Source organism: Xiphophorus couchianus, chromosome 1 (genome assembly GCF_001444195.1).
Source record: "Xiphophorus couchianus chromosome 1, X_couchianus-1.0, whole genome shotgun sequence".
Lineage (NCBI taxonomy): Eukaryota > Metazoa > Chordata > Actinopteri > Cyprinodontiformes > Poeciliidae > Xiphophorus > Xiphophorus couchianus.
The window spans coordinates 18,768,165-18,788,963 of NC_040228.1; the positions used below are offsets into that span (position 1 = coordinate 18,768,165).

The 20,799-nt window shown below is 40.2% G+C and overlaps 1 protein-coding gene across 2 annotated transcripts in view; it reads left to right on the forward strand.

The window, feature by feature from the left end:
* The window catches only part of zbtb46 (zinc finger and BTB domain containing 46), an 88,372-nt gene that overhangs the window by 55,673 nt on the left and 11,900 nt on the right, over window positions 1-20,799 (forward strand). Inside the window, exons 4-5 of one of the 2 annotated variants that reach the window (XM_028017267.1) lie at window positions 7,296-7,577; window positions 17,996-18,327. In XM_028017267.1, coding sequence (XP_027873068.1) covers window positions 7,296-7,577; window positions 17,996-18,327 — 614 coding nt within the window. The remainder of the gene's footprint in view (window positions 1-7,295; window positions 7,578-17,995; window positions 18,328-20,799) is intronic. The other variant, XM_028017277.1, reaches the window with a different exon arrangement.

Sequence of the window (20,799 nt, forward strand, 5' to 3'; positions counted from 1 at the left end):
TGGCATAACAAATGCAAAAAAAAAAAAAACAAAGTTCAAAGTGTATGAATACTTTGCCAAGGCTTTGTCTTACATATTCATAACATGCTTTACCACATTAATGTAGACATGGAATTAAACACAGAGATGAAAGACGTTTTCATATTTAGTTGCTGCGTGTACTGTAAAAGTCCTTTCACACACTGCCCTCCCTCCCACAGCCTCTGTAACCTCCCCCTCACCTCTCCTTGCCTCCCCTTCACTTACCCATCCACCCACACTCCATCACCCCACCGCTCACCTCTCGCCCCACCACTTTTGCAATCGTGCTCCTCTCTTCTCCTCTTCTCCCCTCCACCCACACTCTCTTTTCCTTTTTTCCTCAGAGCCCCCAGCAGCAGTACCACCATCACTACCAGCACCATCATATCCCTCTCCACTGTCCTTTACCACTTTCTTCCCTCTGTCCCTCCCTCTCTCTAAAGCCTTCAGGCCATGCTTGATTTATGCTCTCCCTCCCTACCACCACCACCATCACCACCACCCACCCTTCCCTATCTCTCCAGGAGGTTGTGGCCCGACTAGTCCCTAAAAACAACAGAGGGAGAAGAGAATAACAGCCTTCTTTTTTACTTTCCATCCTCCCTCCTTTTTAACCCAGCATTTTTTTCATTCCCCTCTCCCACACTGCTTTTTAAATTGCCTCTGAATTCTTGAGCTGTTTTAGTGCCTCACTCCCCCTTCTCAGCTGAAATTACTTTTTTACCCTCTCAAACTCTGGCATGCTGAGGAAGCAAGTTTCACCTTCCCTCCCCTCTCCTCCTCTTCCACTTGAGAACAAACGCACCTCGGCCGCACGTCCGTCGCAATAAAAGCGTGGAGACGAGATGTTGTGATGTCGCGCGTGCAACACAGTGGATTCTTGTAGTGCCCTGTCCTCGTTCTAACTCTTGGCTGCCCAAGCCATTAACCCACACAACTTGAGGCAAGGCTTCTTTCTCTGTCTTTCACCGTCACACACATTTACTTACAAATATACTCAGTGAGAGTCTTTCTCCTTTGTTTGCACTCACCCTACAAACATGCACACAGGGCCCTGCTTTCTTTTCTGACAGCTCTCTTGTGGTCGACAAGCCTCAGTAACTCGTTGCCTAACCACCCTAGACTTTTTTTCTCTCCATTGTGTTTGGCTACTGTCTCTGTTGATTTGATGGCGTGAACCGTTTCTTTTTTTTTTGTACGGGTAAAATAAGTATTGAATGCACCAATGTATTTCTCAGTAAATATATTTCTAATATAATATAATAGAAAAAAGTAATTATTATCTCACAGAGAGGAAATTCAGATGCAGCAGCAGGATCAAGACTATGTAGGTTTACACAAAAGTTCCAAAAGTGAAAAAACAATATTAACAATAATAATAATAATAATAATATGCTGTACACGACTGGAACATGACAACACTCTGCAGTAGAAATAGGACTGGAAATATCATACGCTGCAGTTATTGGAAATATAAATATCATACCAGTAGCAAGTCATGCAGACAGTCAGCAAGTAATCCACATGGTAAAAATAATCTAAGCATAACAATTTATAAAGTGGAATAACTCAAGAAATAAGTATTGAAGACATATCACCCTCAAAAATTACCAGAGTTACAATGATGTTTAGAGGTGGGAACATCAGGGTTTGAAGCTGTTTGTCAGCATAACACAGTACCGGCAGATTTCCAAAAGTTCAAGGGAGGATGAATGGAGAAATTTAGTGAGACGGCCTCAAAAAGAATCTGAATCTTTTCACTTGAACCCAATTGAGAATTTATGGAAAGAACTGAAGATCAAACTGCATAAAAGAGGTAACAGTTAGTGTAAAAGAGAGTTAAAATCCCATTGTTTTAATTTTGTTTTGTGTGTGCATTACTGAGTGTTGCAAATGTTTAGTGTGTATTTCATTTGAATGACTTCATCATAAATGTATCTATTGATAACATTAACTAGATTAATAGTGATTCTCTCTGCTGTCTTTTGAGGTGTTAAAATGCGTGTCCATAAACAGCCGGGCCACGAGTGCCTGTTTTTGTGGGAAAGTAGTAGATATGCATGTGTGTTTCTGGGGTCGATCCGTCAGCGGGTGTATTTTTGTTAAAATAGAAACTCTCTCGCCCGACAGCGTTCAGATCACATAATCAGAACAGAAGATCAGAGGTCAAACTGGGCCAGCTGACCTATTCCTCCCCTTTCAGGCCTTCCTCACCTCCTCTTTACTGCCTCAAAGTGTCTCACTGTAACAACACACCACCCCTGACACACACACCCCACACACACACATCAATGAGAAATACAGTGCAGCTTCCAACCACAGCATATAAAACTGCATCCTCTATCCATTAGCCATAACTCAGTATTCCTCACAATACGTATAAAGTACAGTCAAACGCACATCTTTTATTCCAAGTCTCAGTCCTTTTCTTTCATGCTCGGCTCTGGCATAGCTTACAGCGTCGCTCGCATTAACAAAGAGAACCACCATTTCTACATATTTGTCTTTCCTTTTTTTTTTTTTTTTTTAAAAAGGGGGTTTTATTTAGCATAAATGTTGAAGCCAAGGGTGCCGGGCTGCCATGGCAACCAAATTAAACGGAGGATCTCTTCAGAAAGCAGAAATCTAAATTATTCGGACTCTTTTATGAAGGGGAAAATGAAAATTCTTTCCACTGTACAGAAACCGCTTCAGTGTAAAAGCAGAAGAAAGGAACTGAGAGTGGAAAGAAAATGATGAAGAAAATGTCTTTGTTTTTTGGGGGGGGGATCTGACCATGTAGTTCAAAGGCATATCTCTGGCTATTGAAATTCATAGGTTGTCTCATGACACTGAGCATATTGTGCATGAAGGAATGATGTAACAGTAGTGTCTCTACAACACGAGATAAACCTATTGCGTTTGAAAGGCGCCACATTTTGTGTGTCTGCAAATCCTCGATGAAAACCAAACCAGGCGCAGGAATGATGAAATCCATAGGATGGAACCTCGGGATTAGTTGCAACTTGTTTCTGGTGCCATAAATGATATTATCTGTCCGAGCAGAGGGCTGTTTAAGGAAAGCACCATCAGCACAGGCCAGTCAAAGCTCAATAAGTGGGGATTACGGGGCACATTTTGATCAAGTGTTTTTAAAGTCTGTTTGCATTTGGTTGAATTATCTTTTTTCATTCTACCCCAAGTCTTGGATGTGTGGGTATCTACTGTATTTATAGGTGTACATCAATAAATTAGAATATCTTTGAAAAATTTGTTTAAAGGCTGATATGTAGATTTATTACAGAAAGAGTGACATACTTCCAATAATTTTTGATTATTGTGATTTACAGCTAATACAAAAGAAATTTCTGTTCTCAGAATAATAGAATATTGCACCCTGCCAATAAAATATATGTTTTACTTCACACATATGTCCACTTACTGAAAGCATGTTCATGTACTGTACAGTGTATGCACTCAATACTTGGTTGGAACTTCTTTAGTTTGCTCTGGTGTCCTTCTCTCGACAATACTCCATAGATTTGTTCATTGTAGCTCAGGTGAGTTTGCTGTCCAGTAAAGTCATACCTTGGTCATTATAGCATAAATTGGTACTTTTTGCAGTGTGTGCTGGTAAATTAATTCAGTAAATGTTCTCATAAAGTGTTCTAAAATATCTCAGTAGCTGGCTGTGCTGACTTTTCACATGAACCAAAACCAGCAGAGGCCTCGCCTCCCCAATCATCACTGACTCTAGAAACTTCATATTGAGCCTCAGTCAGTTTGGACTGTGTGCCTCTCCACTCTGCGACATTAAAAATGAATGAAAAATGGCAACCTAGCAGCAGCCCAGTCTGTTTCCTCCTTAGGTTAAGGTGTTTGTAACGTTGTCTGTGGTTCAGGAATGTGTTAACACAAGGAGCCCATGTCCTGGATATTTATGTGTATAAGGGCTCTTGGACCATGCTGTAGTCCACATCTTGTGATTGTGCATAAAACTCTTGATAAATATATTTTCCAACCACGCTTTTTTCTTCCATTCAACTTCCCATTAAAACCTTTGGATCCAGCATTCTGTGAACATCCAGCTTCTTAAGTGATGACCTTTTGTGATTGAAACATACATCTCTGTGTATGTGATTCATCTAAACTAAATAACTGAAATAAGAGCATTTTTTCATTGAGATTCACCTGCATTCTTAAAAAAACATAAATTCTGCTGCAGAACAGACCATCTTCCAGTCACTCTTGCGTAAAACACCTGCAAATTTACACCTTTTTTTAAAACAAGTTTGACATTCCTGACGTGACCCATATTCCATAAGACTAAATCGAGCGTCTCGTGATTGATTCATTGCTGCTGCAGGGCTGCGAGGAGGGCCGACATGTTCCATCTGTGGATGTTCGTCTTCCGAAGACGCTAGAAAACTGGTCAGGGTTCATTTAGTCGTCCAATAAACAGATGAGTGGTGGGACACATGGGGGTCAGAGATGATGCTCTTTTCTCTGCCTCCTTCCCATCTTCTCCCTCCAATTGTCATCCTCCCTTTGCTCTCTCTGTGTGTGTATTGTTGTTGTTGGCCAACAGCAGATCTATGTTATTGATTGACTCCTTTGGCTGCTGGGCTGCCCACTGAAGGAGGGGGCAGAGCTCTAATGAATTCCTGCACCTTGTGCCCCTTGCGCCAACCCCTACACCCCCTTCTTAATTAACTTTGTGTGTTTGTGTGGGTGTGAGTGCAGGTGGGATGGTTTTGTGTGTGTGTGTGTGTGTGTGTGTGTGCGTGGATGCATGCAAGTATGTTTGTTTGTGCCTCCTCCCTAGCTATACTCCCCCGCTTTCTTCTCTCCCCTACATTTTTTTTTTTTGCTTTATCTGCCTTCTCTCTCTTCCTCTGCTTTAGCTCTGCATCTCCTTTTTTCCTATCATCTGATGAGTCTGATAGTAGAATGGGGGAACAGACAACTTTATATGGATGTCACTCTTATTTGTCACAGCTCATCTTCTTCTTCTAGCCGCTATATCTAATTGTGATCTCAAGATTCTATGTACAGAAAGGATATCCATCCTCAGGACTGATCTGAGTGTCATGAAAAATGTCAGATTTTGTGTGTGTGTGTGTGTGAACACTGTAGACCCATCGGTATTCCAGACGTGCAGGCAAACTACTGTTTCTGTCACCTTGACCACCTTGATTCCCCCTGCAGTAGACAGCAGCTCTGAGCTGCACAGCAGACACTTTTGCCCGAGCTCGACGTAGTTGGAAGAGACAGTTTTCATTTTCTTCACTGCTCATTTCTGTTTTGCATGCTCCTTCATCAAACTGGTGTTTTCCTTCGCTTTATTTATTCCTCGTTTGCTGCAAGTGAAATTTCAATTGTCTGTTATGTGACAACCGCACATTTCAATTTATTTAAATGGGATTGTGTGTGATAGACCAGCAAAAAGTAATGCATAATTGTGCAGCCGAGAGAAAATCACACAGGATTTTAGACATGCTCTCCAATAAAAATCTAAAAAACAGTGGGAAGTATTTTTATTCAGCAGGCCAGAGTTAATACTTTGAAGAACCACCTTCTGCTACTATTGCAGCCGCAGGTCGTTTTGGGCTGTAATTCTCTAACAGCTTTACACAACTAAAGGCGGAAATGTTTGCCCTTCTTCACAAAAAAAAAATCTCAAACTCAGATTGGAAGGAGAGCATCTGTGCACATCAGCCTCCAAGTTCGCCACAGATTTTGAGTTGGATTTAAGTTTGAATTTTATTCTAACACATCGATGAAAATGTTCCATTTTAGCTCTGACTATCACTGCCTGAGTTTAAAGTGCTTTACAGCCTCTAGCAGCTTTTCTTCCAGCATTGTCCTGTATTTTTACTCCACCCAGCTTCCCGTTCGCCACAGAATGATGCTGCTACCACCACCTTTTTCACTGTGTGGTTTCTCTACACTTAAATTTGTGCATATAGATCAACATTTCGGTCTCCTATTTCCAATTCTGTCCTATGTATGGCAGCAAACATCTGTCAATGTCTTTCTTCTTCCCTCTCTTGTATGACTAATAGTTGTCCTTTTGACAGATTAACCCACCTGAGCTGTGGATATTTGCGGTAAATTTAGGTACAGTCATATCTTAGGTTGTTTTTCTATTTTCAGCAGATGGACCCTGAAAGCAATTTAATGAATTGGATTTTACACAGAGGTATTGAATAAATGGTGCTGAACATAAATGCACACCACACTTTTCAGACTTTTCTAAGTAGAGGGTAACTGGACTACTTTTTTCTTTTCTTTTTTTTTTTTTGCAGAAGGCATTTCACCTTTCATCCAAAACATTTTTTAAAACTGCAAAAGTTTGTGGTTATAATGCTAAAAACAATGGGGTATGTATACTTTTGCAAGTCACTGCATACCAGGATTTCTGAAGCTTTGTGTTAGAAGCAGTCACACATCATTATGCACCACTTCCCACCCCCTTTAAGGCAAATCTGCATTATCGCTCAGATGTCTGTTTGCTTTAGATGTAGACAATCTTTTCCTTCAAAGTCTCTAAGCTAGCGATGTGTCTTCTGTATTTTTCTCCCTCTAAGAGAAAGCAACCTTGCATCAGGTAAATGTCAATTAGGAGACGGTGTATGTCTGTAGATTTGTGTGTGCATGTGTGTTTGGTGCGCTGTTGTCAGCAGTGTTGTCTGACAGTCTCGTAGATCTACAGCAAAACGTCTACGGCTGACAGCGCAAATGCTGTTAGCCGTTAAATGCGCACATGCAGACGAAACAAACACACAAGACACGCTGTGTCTGCCTTTTCTCTCTCTCTCTCTTACTGTCTCTTTATGATCTCCTTGTTTTTAGTGTTGACTGGTAATGATTAGATATGTTAGGGAGTCAAGCAGAGAGGGAGATGAATCAGAGCTGTGACGCTTTGGTACTTGCTTCTGAAACCTCTGTTGTGTAAATGTTGATTTTATTCTTTTTTCTTTTTTTTTTTTGCATTTTGCACTTCAGCTGTTTTTTCCATCATCAGGTCAAAGCCCTTAAACTGCCAAAGTGACAACTTCATGAGCACATTGTAAGAGTTTTGGGGGTTTTAACATGCCTTTTTCATCCGCTTTGTCAAGAGTGACAGGATTTGCAGCCTGTAGAGAAGCGTGTAATCCCTGAAATTAATTATCAGTGTTCTCTGGGAGACATCAAACATTATTAAATTTCTTTTTCAGACACTAAAAACATTTTGAGTCACTGAGTCAGATCTGCATACTCATCCTTTGTTACCTCCCTTTTTGTCTGTTCAGGGGCAGACGTGACCGAACCCAACAGCTCAGACAGCCGCGGTGAGCGCCTCGATTTCTTCCTCAAGCAGGAAGAGACTCTCGCCACAGAGTCGGGCTTCCTGGGCGCCAACGAATCGGAGGAGGCCAGCGGAGGTGGGGGAGGCGGAGGCATCTCATCCGTAGCCAATCTGAAGGCAGCGCTGATGAGTAAGAACAGCCTGCTGTCGCTGCGGGCTGAGATGATGGGAGATGATAACCCCTTGCTGTATGAGTACCTGCCCAAAGGAGGACACTCCCTGTCCTGTAAGTATCTATTTACAGAAGCTGTGCTCACACTGCTTGTTTCGCACATCTGAGACACACCGTCTAACTCACAGTATATGCATATGTTGTTCCCCCAGATGCAGCATACAGTGCCTTGCAAAATCCTTTAAGCTTTACCTTTAAACTTTACTTTGCTTTTTACTACATTAGCAAAGTTTACTGTGACACTCCAAAACAAACTAGTGAGTACCTGTCACATGGAAGGAAAAGAATACATGGTTTTCAACTTTTTGAAAAAGTGTGGCATGCATATGTATTTATCCCCCTTTACTTTGACACTCCTAAATAAAATTTTGCGTAAACAAATCACCCTAACACTCTATTCCCACAGTGATACATAGTGGCAGTAGCATCATGACATTAGAATGTTTTGTTTTTTTCCCCTGGCAGAGATATTGAAGTTGATTAGAAGGTAGATTGAGCTAAACACTATTAATTCTTGGAAGGATTTAGGGGTGTGTTAACTTGTGAGTGCTGACTATAGGCATCTAATGTTTTTTGGGGGGAGGGGTTATGTGAATGGATTTGTGTGCACACTCATGTTTGTTGGATATATACCTGTTGTGTATAAGTGCATATATATATTGGTTTATTAGGTTAAAAAAAATTTCTATTTCATTAACAAATAATGTTCGCTTAGATAGACGTCCTTTCAGGATTGGAGTGTGGCCACCATCCAGAAGAGGGCACTACTGCTCATTCTTAAGCTGAGCCAGTTGATGGTTGTAAGAGAAACAATCGTGGCAGAGGTATCCTACGGAGGAAAGTGAAACAGTCCAAACAGAGTCAGGTGTGGAATTACTGTACTCCAGTTAATGATGACACAGACGCAAAATTCACTGTATGTGGTGATGTTTTGAAATATAAATACTTGAAAAATCTTCTTAAGTTATAGCGCTCATTCAGCCTAACTGCATTGCAGACCGCATCAAAATCTCAACCAAAAACTAGTCCTGAGGCTGCATAAATCAGAGGGCATTAAGCAAAAAGAAAAAAAAAAAAGAGACGTTTTAACATCATAGATAAAGACATAGTACCAATGACCACGGTTGATGGTAAGAGCTTTCTTGACTTCTTTATGGAGCTCATTTTTCGTTTCTTTGAGAACAACAATAAGCGCCCATTTAGAGGCGCACTATAACAAGAAGCCTGTTAGTGTTTTTGCATAATGTGCAGTTACCAGTCCTCTTGTTTGTATTCTAACCCTCCCAGGGATATTTCAAGTTTTTTTGTTTTTTTTTCTAGTTTGTTTTTGAGTTAGTCCTTAACTTAAATGATGGTTTTCTATTTGGATTAAATGTTATACATATTCTGTTCTTTTCCTCTTTTTCTCTATTCAGCAATGTATTAAAAGTGTGTGGGAAAATAAAACAACACGTATTTATTTATTAAATCAGTATTTAATACAACTGAAACAATAAATTAAAATGTAATGATGCGCTTCTTAGAAAATTCAGAATATTGCAAACATGTTATGGAAAAAACCCTATGATACGAGAGAAAACTCTTGAATGGTGACTACAAAGTATTGACTCAGAATGACTGAATACAAATGCAAGAGACACTTTGCAAGGTTTTATGGAAGAAAAAAAAAGCAATTGAACACCATGTTCCTTTTCCTTTAATTGCTCCATTGTAACATGACAAAACAAAAAACAAATACAGCTGACATGGTACTGTTGCAAGGCATTGTATGTAGTGGTTTCTGTCCTTAATAACACTAAATGTCTATGAGCCAGTTTACTAGGTTAGACCTCAATGCATGTGTGTTTTTAATGTGTGTGCGGGCGTGTGTGTGTGTGATGCCACGGCTACACAGTAGTGACTAAGTGAGAGAACATTTTGCAAGGCTGTCTCGAGAAAATTTTCTTGTTTTTATTTTCTGAGACAGTTTTTTTTTGTAGTCAGTCTGTGGGTCTGCCACTGAATTTCACAGAGGCAAAATAAACCAGCAGAACAACCACTCAGACTGACATAAGCTCATATTGCTCCACTTAGCCATGTTTAAAAACATCAACTTTTTCATGCATCCAAAAAAAATCTTTCAAACACAAACATGTCTCATGTTGTAATTTCAAAAAGTTGTTCTTGACAAATGTCCTTGAAATACATATTTCAACTTCATGTATGTCTACCAGTTTAAATCTGTTTTTTGTAGAGTTGTACGCTAAGTTTATTTTTAGTTATTTTAGATACATAATTTACACAAAATGTAAGAATCTTTATATTTACTTAGTATTATCTACATTGTATCAAGCCTCTTGACAATTATCAAGAAAGCTGGTTTATTTCCTTTTCAATGGCGTATTTGAAAGGAAAACGCATTTGTGGGTTGAGCAGGAGAGTTCAGTTGGTGGTTTTCTTGGTAAATCCTCTTTGCCAATACAAATTAATGAAGTTAGTGTGACGGTGTGATCATATCAGAGTACACCAGGAGTGGAGAGAATGGAATAACATGTTCTCAATGCCATTAAACAGTTGTGGGATCTTTTTGGGTGTGTTCTTTGTGACAGAGCAACACAAGTATGCCGAGTGACTTGTGGGAAATGCTGGTTGAATAAGATGCCATCCCACAACAGTTGGTGACCAAGCTAGTGATTAGCATGGGAAGAAGGGGCCAGGCTTTTGTCATTTTTATACGGTTTTCCCATGCATCACTAAGACCCGTGTTTGCCACGTGGATATGGTTGTAAATTACCAATATGTCTCATTTCTACAAACTTTAATTATTTAGTCAATAAATGATTGATGCGGACAAACAAATTTTACCATGACATTTTCTTTCTGTATTGAATTGTTTCAGTAATTATCACAATATATTTTCAAATTAAATGGCTTGCTTCTAAGATGGAATTGATTTAAATGCAAACTTAAAATACACGTTAATAATAACTAGTAAGATTAAATTGTCAAACTGTGCACTAAATTCTCTTTAAAAAATGTGACTTAGTGAATTAATAATGACAATGTCAACTATAAAAATGTACAAATACCATTTAAAGTGCTGTTTGCAAATGCATATATGACTATAATCAGAAAATAATGCAAATCAAGTTCACACAACTGTTTGCAATCTCTACTCCGTCTTACAAAAATTCTTAAATCATGATGCCCCACATTTTGGCTGTTAATCCTCCTGTATTGACTGTCTTATTGAATTTTACATTTTCTGTTTTTCTAAGAATTATTGAAGTCTTTTTTGCCTCGTTCTAAATTACACCAAACAAAAGTCAATAGCTGAATAAGCATTTTGGCATTGGCAGAGAGGATTTGGCAAGTTTTTTATGAATGCAGCCCACATAGTTAACTCCGCAGCTCGACTCACAAACACGTCTTCCTCACCAATGTCACACCATTTAAAAGGAAAAATAAACCTTTCCAAACGTCTAAAAATTATTACTGAAAAAACATTGAATCAAAAATAAACTAATCAAATTTTTCCTTTTAACTTTTCATACTGCATCAGTAATAAGGTTGAATTTAGTTCCTTAAGTCATTGTTGACTAAAGCGTTTTATATTTATCTGTGTTAATAATACATTAATGCCCTGCAGAACGACTGTGTAATTTGTCTGTAACAAGAGATTTTCTTTATTTTGCCATTTTCTTTGCTACTCGTGGAGCGTATAAAACTGTCGGCGTGTATGGGTGTGTGTGTGTGTGGGTGCATGGTGGTGTGAGCTTGTATTTGCTAGAGTCCAGGTCCGCGTGGGCACATTTTGTGAGCTCAACTTCTGGGTTTGTTTCTTTTGCTTTTACTGCCATGTAATTGGATCTTTTGTCCTGAGTTCTCCCTGTTTTTTGTGAGTGGAAGAAAAGATGAGAAAGGGTACAACTCTGAGCCCAGTCGCATCTATTGAGCTGAGCCCCACTCACCTAAGCTATAAAAGACTGGGCCAAGCCTGAATAGACCAAAACACATACTAGTCATCGTGCACGCTCGCGCGCTCGTGTCCCTTCGCATCACCTCTTTTGTGTGAGTGTTAAGTGTGTGGGATTGAGATGTTTCTGTTGGCTCACGGAGGAGAATCAGATGCTGTCGCAGCACAGACAGCCTCAGAAAACACAAGTAGAGGCTTTTGGATATGCTTTCAGACTTTACAGATACAGTCAGCCTTGACTATCTGAATAAAAGATTTGGAGAATTCTGAGAATGTTAATCATTTGTTCCCTGCATGGGAAAGTGTCCTGAATGAGCCCTGTATCTGTATTTCAGTTGTCACCAAAGAAACCTCAGGGAGGGTTTTTTGGTTAGCCAAATACTATTTTGTATTCACTGCACAATAGGGGTTGGGGAAATGGGCTTGCTGAGATGGCCAACAGCCTCCCCTCCCACCCCAGGTCTGTCCCTGTGTCTAAATGAGGACAGAGGATAAACAAACACTGTACCTCAGATTACTGGGCGGAGGAGAAGTCTGCCTGCTTTGACAGATCACTGTTCCCATCTTTGCTCCCTCCCTCTTTCTATCCATTCAGCTCCATTTGCCCCTTCGCCTGTCTTCTCTTCTTTCACCCCCGATGTACATCTTATCCCTCTCATGCTGTTTCTCTCCTTCTTCCCCGCCATACATTTCTCCTTCACCCCACCTTAACACTCATTCCTTGCACTCTCCTTCCCAGCCTGCATTTTCTCATTTTATTTGCTTCTGGCCCTTTCCCCCACTTTTTACTTCTGCTAGGGAACATCAAAGCATGTTGCTGTAAAATCCTGGGAAAGTATTGATCTGGGCAGAGTGGAGGTACAGCAAGGTCACTTGCTCCGATTCCAGAGAGACCAGGAAATTTTGCAAAAGGCCTTGATGCAGAGCTTCTGTTGCTCTTATTTTTCCATAAAGTCACCTTCTTGTGTGGTTCATGCACTAAATATATACAAAAACACACAAAATTTGACAAAAACAGTTTGTGTTGTTGCGTTTAATTCTTTCTAATCTGAGCCAGCCGCCACCTTGTTGACATTACATGGGATTCCAACACAAAGCCCCTTGTATTTACTATTCTTTGCATGGGACATGGACTAGATCCTCCTTGCATGTGGAATGCCAAAAATACAGTGGAACCGGACTGCATGTCAATCAGTCTCTAAAATCCAATTAGGATCATTGGGATTTAGCCCCACTACCCGTCTGTGTGTCAGGCAGTCAATGTCTAACAATGGATCGTGTCGGACCATCCCGGAGCACCTGTCCACACTGCCACTGTGTACAGGCTGCAAAGAACATCCAATTAACTGCAGAGATCATACTGACAATATTGAACTTTTCTCTAAACTGTCAACTCTCATCATTTCACATCAACTTTTTCAAATTGACTCAGCACCGACAATGTTGCCTGTAAAGCCGGCGCTTTCACGAGGATTTTCTGAATGTATTTTGGTGAATAAAATTTTGCTCCACCTTCTGAGTCACACCTTCCTATCCTCTTTTTAAATGCAAACCGACAGGAGGAGCTGTAGCTTTTAGTTTTGATACCAGTAGGAAGAAATTGATTCTGAAAAGTCTTGGATGTGTTTTAAGTTCTGTGCTTTTTACTTAAACTTTTCACAGGTTCTGGGACTTGGCTGCAGTTACAGGAAGTCAGAATTGGTCAGAATAATTACCTGAAACTATCTAGATTTTGGGAGGTTTCTCACCCATCTCAACCCCAAAATCCATTATAAAGTGTATGTATCCCGCAATAAAGACTTTGTAAACATTTTAGTCATTAGATTGTTATTTTCACTTTTCACAGCTTATATCTCACTTAATCAATCGGGCTTATAATTATTTGGGAACATATTCACAGACAGATATACATGAAAATGCAGAGAAATACATCTTTGTTGATTGGTATTTCTAACATTAAGCCTACTAGTACAATGACTGAAAAAATTCAGTGTTGGGTGAAATATCACTTCGTATCTGAGTTTCCACTTCTCAGGCAAATGATTCACAGCAAAAGTTCTTTATAACATTAGTAATGATAAGAGGTATTTTTTCAAAGCAAAGGTGAGAAAACGGTTATGCCTTAATTTACAAAGAAGTGACAATATCCCAGTAAAGGTAACCTGAAGAGAACAAGTATGCTTTTAGAAGAAATTGTACCTAATCTCTAGTTATAACATTTAGAGAGATTTGATCCTTCCTTGTGTGAATTTAATTAAGACTAGTAATAAAGATAGTTTGCACAACTGATTCTCATTCACATAACTGTAGTATCTCAATTGTGATTGCCAGTTCTTTCTATAGCCATTGTAATGAAAATTCAAAGGAGATCAAAATTCAGGTGGAGAAATTCAGGTTGCTCATCTAAAAGAACAGTCTTGCTGCAGCCTAGTTACAATGGATGTGTCTAAATTCTGGGGCTACAGGGATGTAGCCTGGGACATAACATAAAAGCTACCCTTCACATATCATAGTTAGCTAAAGGTTAGTGCTTGCTGACCCACATGAGCTAAAAAACATACTGGTTTTAAGTAACTGACAGTTACTAATAATGTGCCGACTTATTTTAATAACGATCACTTAACAACAAAACCAAACGTATTACTTTGTGTGGTTGGTCCTCATTTTTCTGCTTCAGACCTTAAAGCATTATACTATGCTTTAAGTTAACTCTGATGTGTGGAGCTGTTGGTGCTCAGTTGATTATCCAAAGAGTGGTTTGAAATGTGGTAGCCTATCCTCCCTGGCTACTCAACATTCAAATGACTTTTGTTATCTGGGTTTTTTTAAAGATGTTTGAAAATGGCAATAGAATTTCATTCTACGTAATAATGATTTATGCCATAATGTGATCCACTGTTGTGTTCTAAACAAAATCAAAAATCAGGTAACAGTAACAAATCTTTGAAGTGCTCACATAAATGAAGTAGAAAGTTGATGACTTGGAAAGTAGCATGACATCAGAATGGGAATGTACCTCCAAACTGCACAGTTTTAGTTACTTTACATTAATTTTCAAAACTCTGAAAGAGAATAAACTTTCAAAAGGGTCATTGCTAACAAGATGTCATTAAGCCTTTTTTCTACTAACAAACTTATGAAGTTTTAGGTAATTAGTTAGGATATTCAACTTAAGGGAGCTGCTTTTCTAAAGCTTAGAACCGTATAAGTCTTGACCCCATTTTAGTGGCAGATGGAGTAAAGGAAACAGGTTCTTACAAGGTCAGCTTGCTCCTTCAGCCTATAGTCACATGGAATAGATTTTTTTTTATGACCTCTATTTTTCCATGCAGTAAGTCACTTTGGTGTGATCACTATTCTTTAAAGCTTGCCAGATTTCTGACAAATATGAAATTTGTGAGAAATCCATCAGTCTTTTAAAAAGACTCACACCTCACACATGGTGAAGTTCAAAACAAAGTGATTAACACAAAGTTCAAACAGGAGGCATTGTCAAACAAACAAATGGACAAGCACTATTTAGAGAAAAAAAAGTACTGATTACCTAAACTGGGTTAAAGGAAACAGTGATTGTTATGTTGATGGGCAGATGCTGGATGTAGACATAAAAAGCCAAAGTTGCATTGACCTGATAAAAATGAACCCTAAGATTATAAATAATCAGCAAAGGGCTAAATTGAAATTTTACTACATAACAATAGTAAAATCCAAGGAAAATATTTTTTTTTGCCCTCAAAAAAACATCCTGAAGACATTTCAACAAATGGAAAAGACATCAGGGCATTGGCATGTATACTCCAAAATATTAACTTTATTGGCCATAAGCTGCTTTGTAGTTACCTTGCTTGTATACTTAGGCTAGTTATCCATTTACATGTCTATTTGTGAAAAGCTGTAACTCGTAGCGTCTCTTGACTGATGTCTTGAGATATTGCCTTAATATTTACACAAAATGTTCTTTCCTTATGATGCCATCTATTCAATGAAGCGCACTTGCAATAAAAAAAAAAAAAATCAACACAACATCGGGGTGCTGTGGTGGCGCAGGGGTTAAGAACAGCCCATGTGTGAAGTTCTTAGTCCTCGACGCGGCTGTCGCAAGTTTGATTCCTGGCCAGGTGGCCTTTGCCGGATGTCTTCCCCCGTCTCCCATTACCCACCTTCCTGTCAATTCACTATCAAATAAAGGCCACTAGAGCCAATAAAACCTTTAAAAAAAAAAATCAAGACAACTTAATGCTGCCGCCCTTGTATTTGTCACTTAGGATGGTGTTCTTCAGCTTGAAAACGTCCTTTTTCTTCCAAATGTAATAATTGTCATAGTGGCCAAATACCAGAGGCCACAAATTAAAGGTATCCATTGTTGTGCGCCTTTGCAAGCTGAAATCTGGCTTTTTTATGTTGCTGTTGGAGTCATGACTTCTTCCTCCCCGAGTGGGCTTTCAACCCATTTTGGTACAAAACTCAATGTTTCCTTGTGGATAATGACACCAACTTCAGCCAACCTCTTTACAATGTATTTTGCTTTTGTTCTGGGTTTTAGATGCACTTTTCACACCACAACATGCCCATCTCCTGGATACATTATGACAGCTGGACATTCCCACACTGTTTATACTTGCTATAAGTGTTTGAACAAATACATATTTAACTTTCAGGCATTAAAAACACCCGAGGGTTTACCAGATTTGTAAAGGACAACAAGTATCCAAATATCTCAAATATGTTTTTGGTTTTGACTCAGCATTCATCCACAGTGGTGTCATTGTTTTACTCAAATGTTGTTAATGAGCTCATCAGAAACTTCAAATGCCATGATGTTATCACGATCTAAGTTTTCACAAATATTCTGTCTTTAAACAATAGCAGTATTTTTTAAAGACAGAATATGTAGTGTACAGCAGGGTACAGAAAGTAACACAGACTGCCCTTAAAACCATCTATTTATTCTGGCATTTGGCAAATAGTAATAATTATGGTATCATTACTAACCTAAAACAAGAAAAGTTTAGTCTGATGTCACAGTGAGGGAAAAAAAATATTTGTACACATTTGAAATCTTATGTAAACTTGTGGTTAAATGTATATTTAAATAAATGAAAATAGAAATGTGAGTTTTACTATATTTACATTTGGACCATATCTTATTGTATGGTTTTATGTCTGTCAGTACCTCTAACTTCAATTAAAGATGCTTATCCAAATCTTCTTGAATGTTAAGTGACATTAGAAAAGCCTAGTGTGTTGGAAAATTTAAAAGCAAATATAAACAATGTAGTTCACCTGAAAAAAAAAAAATCAGCAACCATACACTGGGAAACTAAGGAAGATGGAATAGAAAGATAAAAGGATGGTGTGCTACTAACTAATGTAGCTGACACACTTCTGTCAATAAATTGATTCCCCTGAAATGCTTGTATATCTTATACCAGGACAGCAGTCCAATTAGATGGTCACGCCACAACCTAAGTTTGTCTTAACTCAGTAAAACTCAGACGCCGTTAGAGCCAGCTAACAGAGTTATTCCATAATAACGCGTCTGACAGGTGTCTTCTGCCAGAACGCCATTAGTTAATGAGCTGCTCTGCCTCACCTGTAGCTCATTCATTTACTCTCCGCCTCCACTTCCTCTTTCACGCTCCTAAGGCTTTTCCCTCTGCCTCTGCTGGGGTGGGCGAGGAGGAGGACAGGGATTTCAACTCTTGTGTGTGTTCTCATTCAGTGGGAGTGGGGAGTGTCAGGCGTGGTAGTTTAACATTCCAGGAATCAAACCTCATGTATGTGTGATTCTATCCATTGTGCAGAGGAGGGCAGTGAATGGCTAACCCACTGCATAACTCTGGAGACGTTCCCCCCCAAACACAAACATACTGTAAGACAACTTGCAACAGATTATCTTGTAACAAGAGAAAGAAAGAGTTTCACTTGTGCTGTGAGCTAACGGTGATATTAATGTAGCAGAAACGCATGTGTGTGAACTGAAATTTCAAATTCTCCAACCAGCGTGCCTTCACTTGTTGCTGGTAAACATCTTACATGCTTCTTGTAGTCATCCTTTGCCCACTCTTGTACAAAAAGTGTTCAACTGAGCTGCAAGATGGCTCCTCTCCAAAACTATTTCCCTCCACGCTACAGAGGATCCTCAAGCCCTCTCTCCTTGTAAGCATTTCACTGCCGCACACAAACACATGCACATGCTCTCCCAAAACACACACATGCTGCCATCCTCTGTGCACACATGTGGGTGGAAGGAGAAGGAGAGCAGAGGAGCAAAGGAAAAAAAAAGGGAGAGAGAAAGAGAGAAGAAAAGTCCTAACCCTTTCCCCTCAGATGGTGGAAAGTGAAACTTTTGAGTTTTTCTTCCTCCCCCTCTCTGCAGTGTTTGATAGTGTAGCACTGGCAGCCTCTGTGTGCCCCCCTGCCCACTCTCTCCCGTTGTGTTCTGGTGGCCCAGCTGCTAGCAGGGTTGCAGTTGTACGTGAGTGGGTGGGTGAGACTCGTTTCCTGTGCTCCTCAGGGCTCCGCTCCAACAACTACTGCAGCGCACTCCGGCCAGGGGCCACGGGGGCCGCTGTTCATAACAAACAGGGCGCTGGTTCCTCTCCTCCTCTTCCTCTTCTTCCTCCTCATCTACCACCATCACCACCACCACCACCACCACCACCCCATCTGCCATCATCAACATCAGCATACTGCCCACCCTCTCCGCCCACACCACTGCATCTATCCGAGCCTCGGCCCCTGGAGGCCCCTGGGCTGCGGGCCGGGGTGACACCCCTCCACTCAGAAGGACTGGACATGGAAGTAGAAGAGGCTCCCGAGGGCACAGAGCCCTCCGTCTTGCCGGAGGTAAGCACACCGAGCTAAGGGTCAGGCTGCTCACTGGGTGCCACTCCGCCTGATAGATAAAAGTTTGAAACAAGGAGTTTAGCACCCAGGGGGCAACTTCAGCCTGCTTCTACACACTCAAGGGGGTTGAGACTAGGCATGGGCCGGTTACTGGTGGGAAGGTATGATAAGTATTTTTTTTAAAATATCTTTTCAGAACATTTTTTGTCATATTTACTTGGATTTAGAGTGGAATTAGATGCTGCAGAAAGAGTGCCAAAGCAAGCTAAATATTGCCTTCCTATGGAACATTAAGTAGTGCCATGTTCCCCCCTTCTCCACCTGTTTTCACACACTGCCTGTAAGCTGGCTGAAAGAAGCATATCACACTTTTTTCTTAGCTACAACAAAGACAAACTCAGCAAAGAACTATTGAACTTTTTTAAGAACAGTTAGTGATGGCGTGAACTCTAAAAGAGCTTTAGATGCCTATTAATTTTACATAATGCTTGTTATAGTCACATCAATATTCTACAAAGAGAAGAACAGCATAATATTTTGCACAATAAACACTTGAAAAGGGCTGATGGAAAAGTTACTAACTGAAGCTTCAAGGTGAGGAGTATCTTGTCTTTGGAAGAAGATTGGGTGGAGCAGGAGCATTGGTGACGATTTTATGTTACTGAGGTTCCAGTCTGTCAGGGTGGAAAGAGGGAGGAGCGATAAAGCAAAGCTCTCTAGTTTCCTGTTTGTCTACTTTTTGGCACGCACCTATAGACATGAGATGCAGACAAATGAGACCCAGGAAAAAAGTGGTTGAATAAAGTTTCCCCACTAGGTTGCTGATCTCAGACTTCGCAATAGGGTGAAGTGTTCTGAGCTGCACACTGAAAGGAGTCACTTGAGGTGATTCAGGTATCTAATCAGGATGCCTCCCTTTGGAGGTTATCTTGAGACGTCGTACTGGGAGGAAACCACGTGGCACACAAAGAACTCATTAGAGATACCATGTTTCCCTGGGGACGCCTCGGGATCCCACCAAATCAAGATGGAGAGGAATGTCCAGGTTCCCTTTCTAAACCTGTAAAACCTGCAACTCAACACTGAGCTATGCGTAGATATAAACAATCCATTAGGTAACATTGTAGTTTTCTGTCCATAACAAAAACAATTACAGTATTTTTGTGTCAGTACAATAGAACTGTGAATTAGTGGCTCTTTAACGTCAGGTTATCATACCATGAGAATCTCTTACCGGCCCATGCCTCGTTGAGAGGGGCAAAAAAAATGAAAGTTGATGTGGGGTAATTTTTCATCATGTTGCATCGCTATATCTCATTTGGCCCTTTTCTGTCTCTCTTTCTTGTGTGAATATGCTATATTTCCTGCTGCACTGAAGTTAACAAAGCTGCCTGTTTTTTTCGCCTTTCTTTTATGCTTTTTACTCTCAGTTTCTTTCAGATCCCTGTCACCCTTCCCTCTAGTCTCCTTTCTCAGGCAGTATTTTAATATAGCTAGACCCAAGTTTGCCTTGAAGCAAGGAGTCTTTGCATGGCATTAGAGATAATGCAGTTTATAGTGGTTACATCAGAGATGACACCTTTAGTCACAATGGCAGCATGCGCCCAGAGATAGCAGATAACGGGCAAAGGTAGTGTGATGAGACCGAGTAGAATCAATACTAGAAGACAAAGAGAGGTTTGGTCTTGTGGCTCAGGAAATTGTTTGTTCTGCTGTGTGTGTGTGTGTAGGTGTGTGTGAGTGTTTCTGTGTGTATGTGGAGAGGGGTAGGCGTGTGTGTGTGTGTGTGTTGTGCCAGTTTGTGTGCGTGCGTGCAAGCATTTAGGAGCAGCATTTGATTTCAGTGGACCTGCCTCCCAACAAGCCTTCCTATCTCTACGGACAAGCCATCTGTTTGCCCAGTGCATGGTGTTCTGTTCTTAGAGAGGAGGAGGTGGAGGAGGAGGAGGAAGAGTGAAGGAGCTGAGTAAATAGGCGGGGGTGAAGGAATGGCACGGGTATGGTGTGGATAGACGGGGGTAGAGTTTTACTCTGGTGCAGAAGGGATGAGATGGGTTTTGGCTGCACCTTACTGAGACCTCAAAAGATCTGTGAGCTTTAGTTAGATGGTATTTAAAAAATCAGTTCTTAAGGGTTGTTATCCTGCATCTTTTCTAGTTCTTCTTGTTTCAACACATCAGAATCAAATGGTTCATTACAAGGCTTCTTTAGAACTTAAAGACATACATGGAAGTAATTTAATCGTTTGAAGCATGGATAGAAATCACGCAGAACCTCGACACTTGAGGATTGTAGTTTCCCATCCCTGGATTAAATGGAGAGTTTTGGACTTTTGAAGTGAGATGTAGGTGACCTGCAGTAGATACTTCTCTCGGAAAGTTCATTAAGTGTCAATTTTATTTGGTCCTGCGGCCTAAAGCTAATGACTTGCACAAGGGGTACAAAACCAAAGCTGATTTTTAATATCTTAAA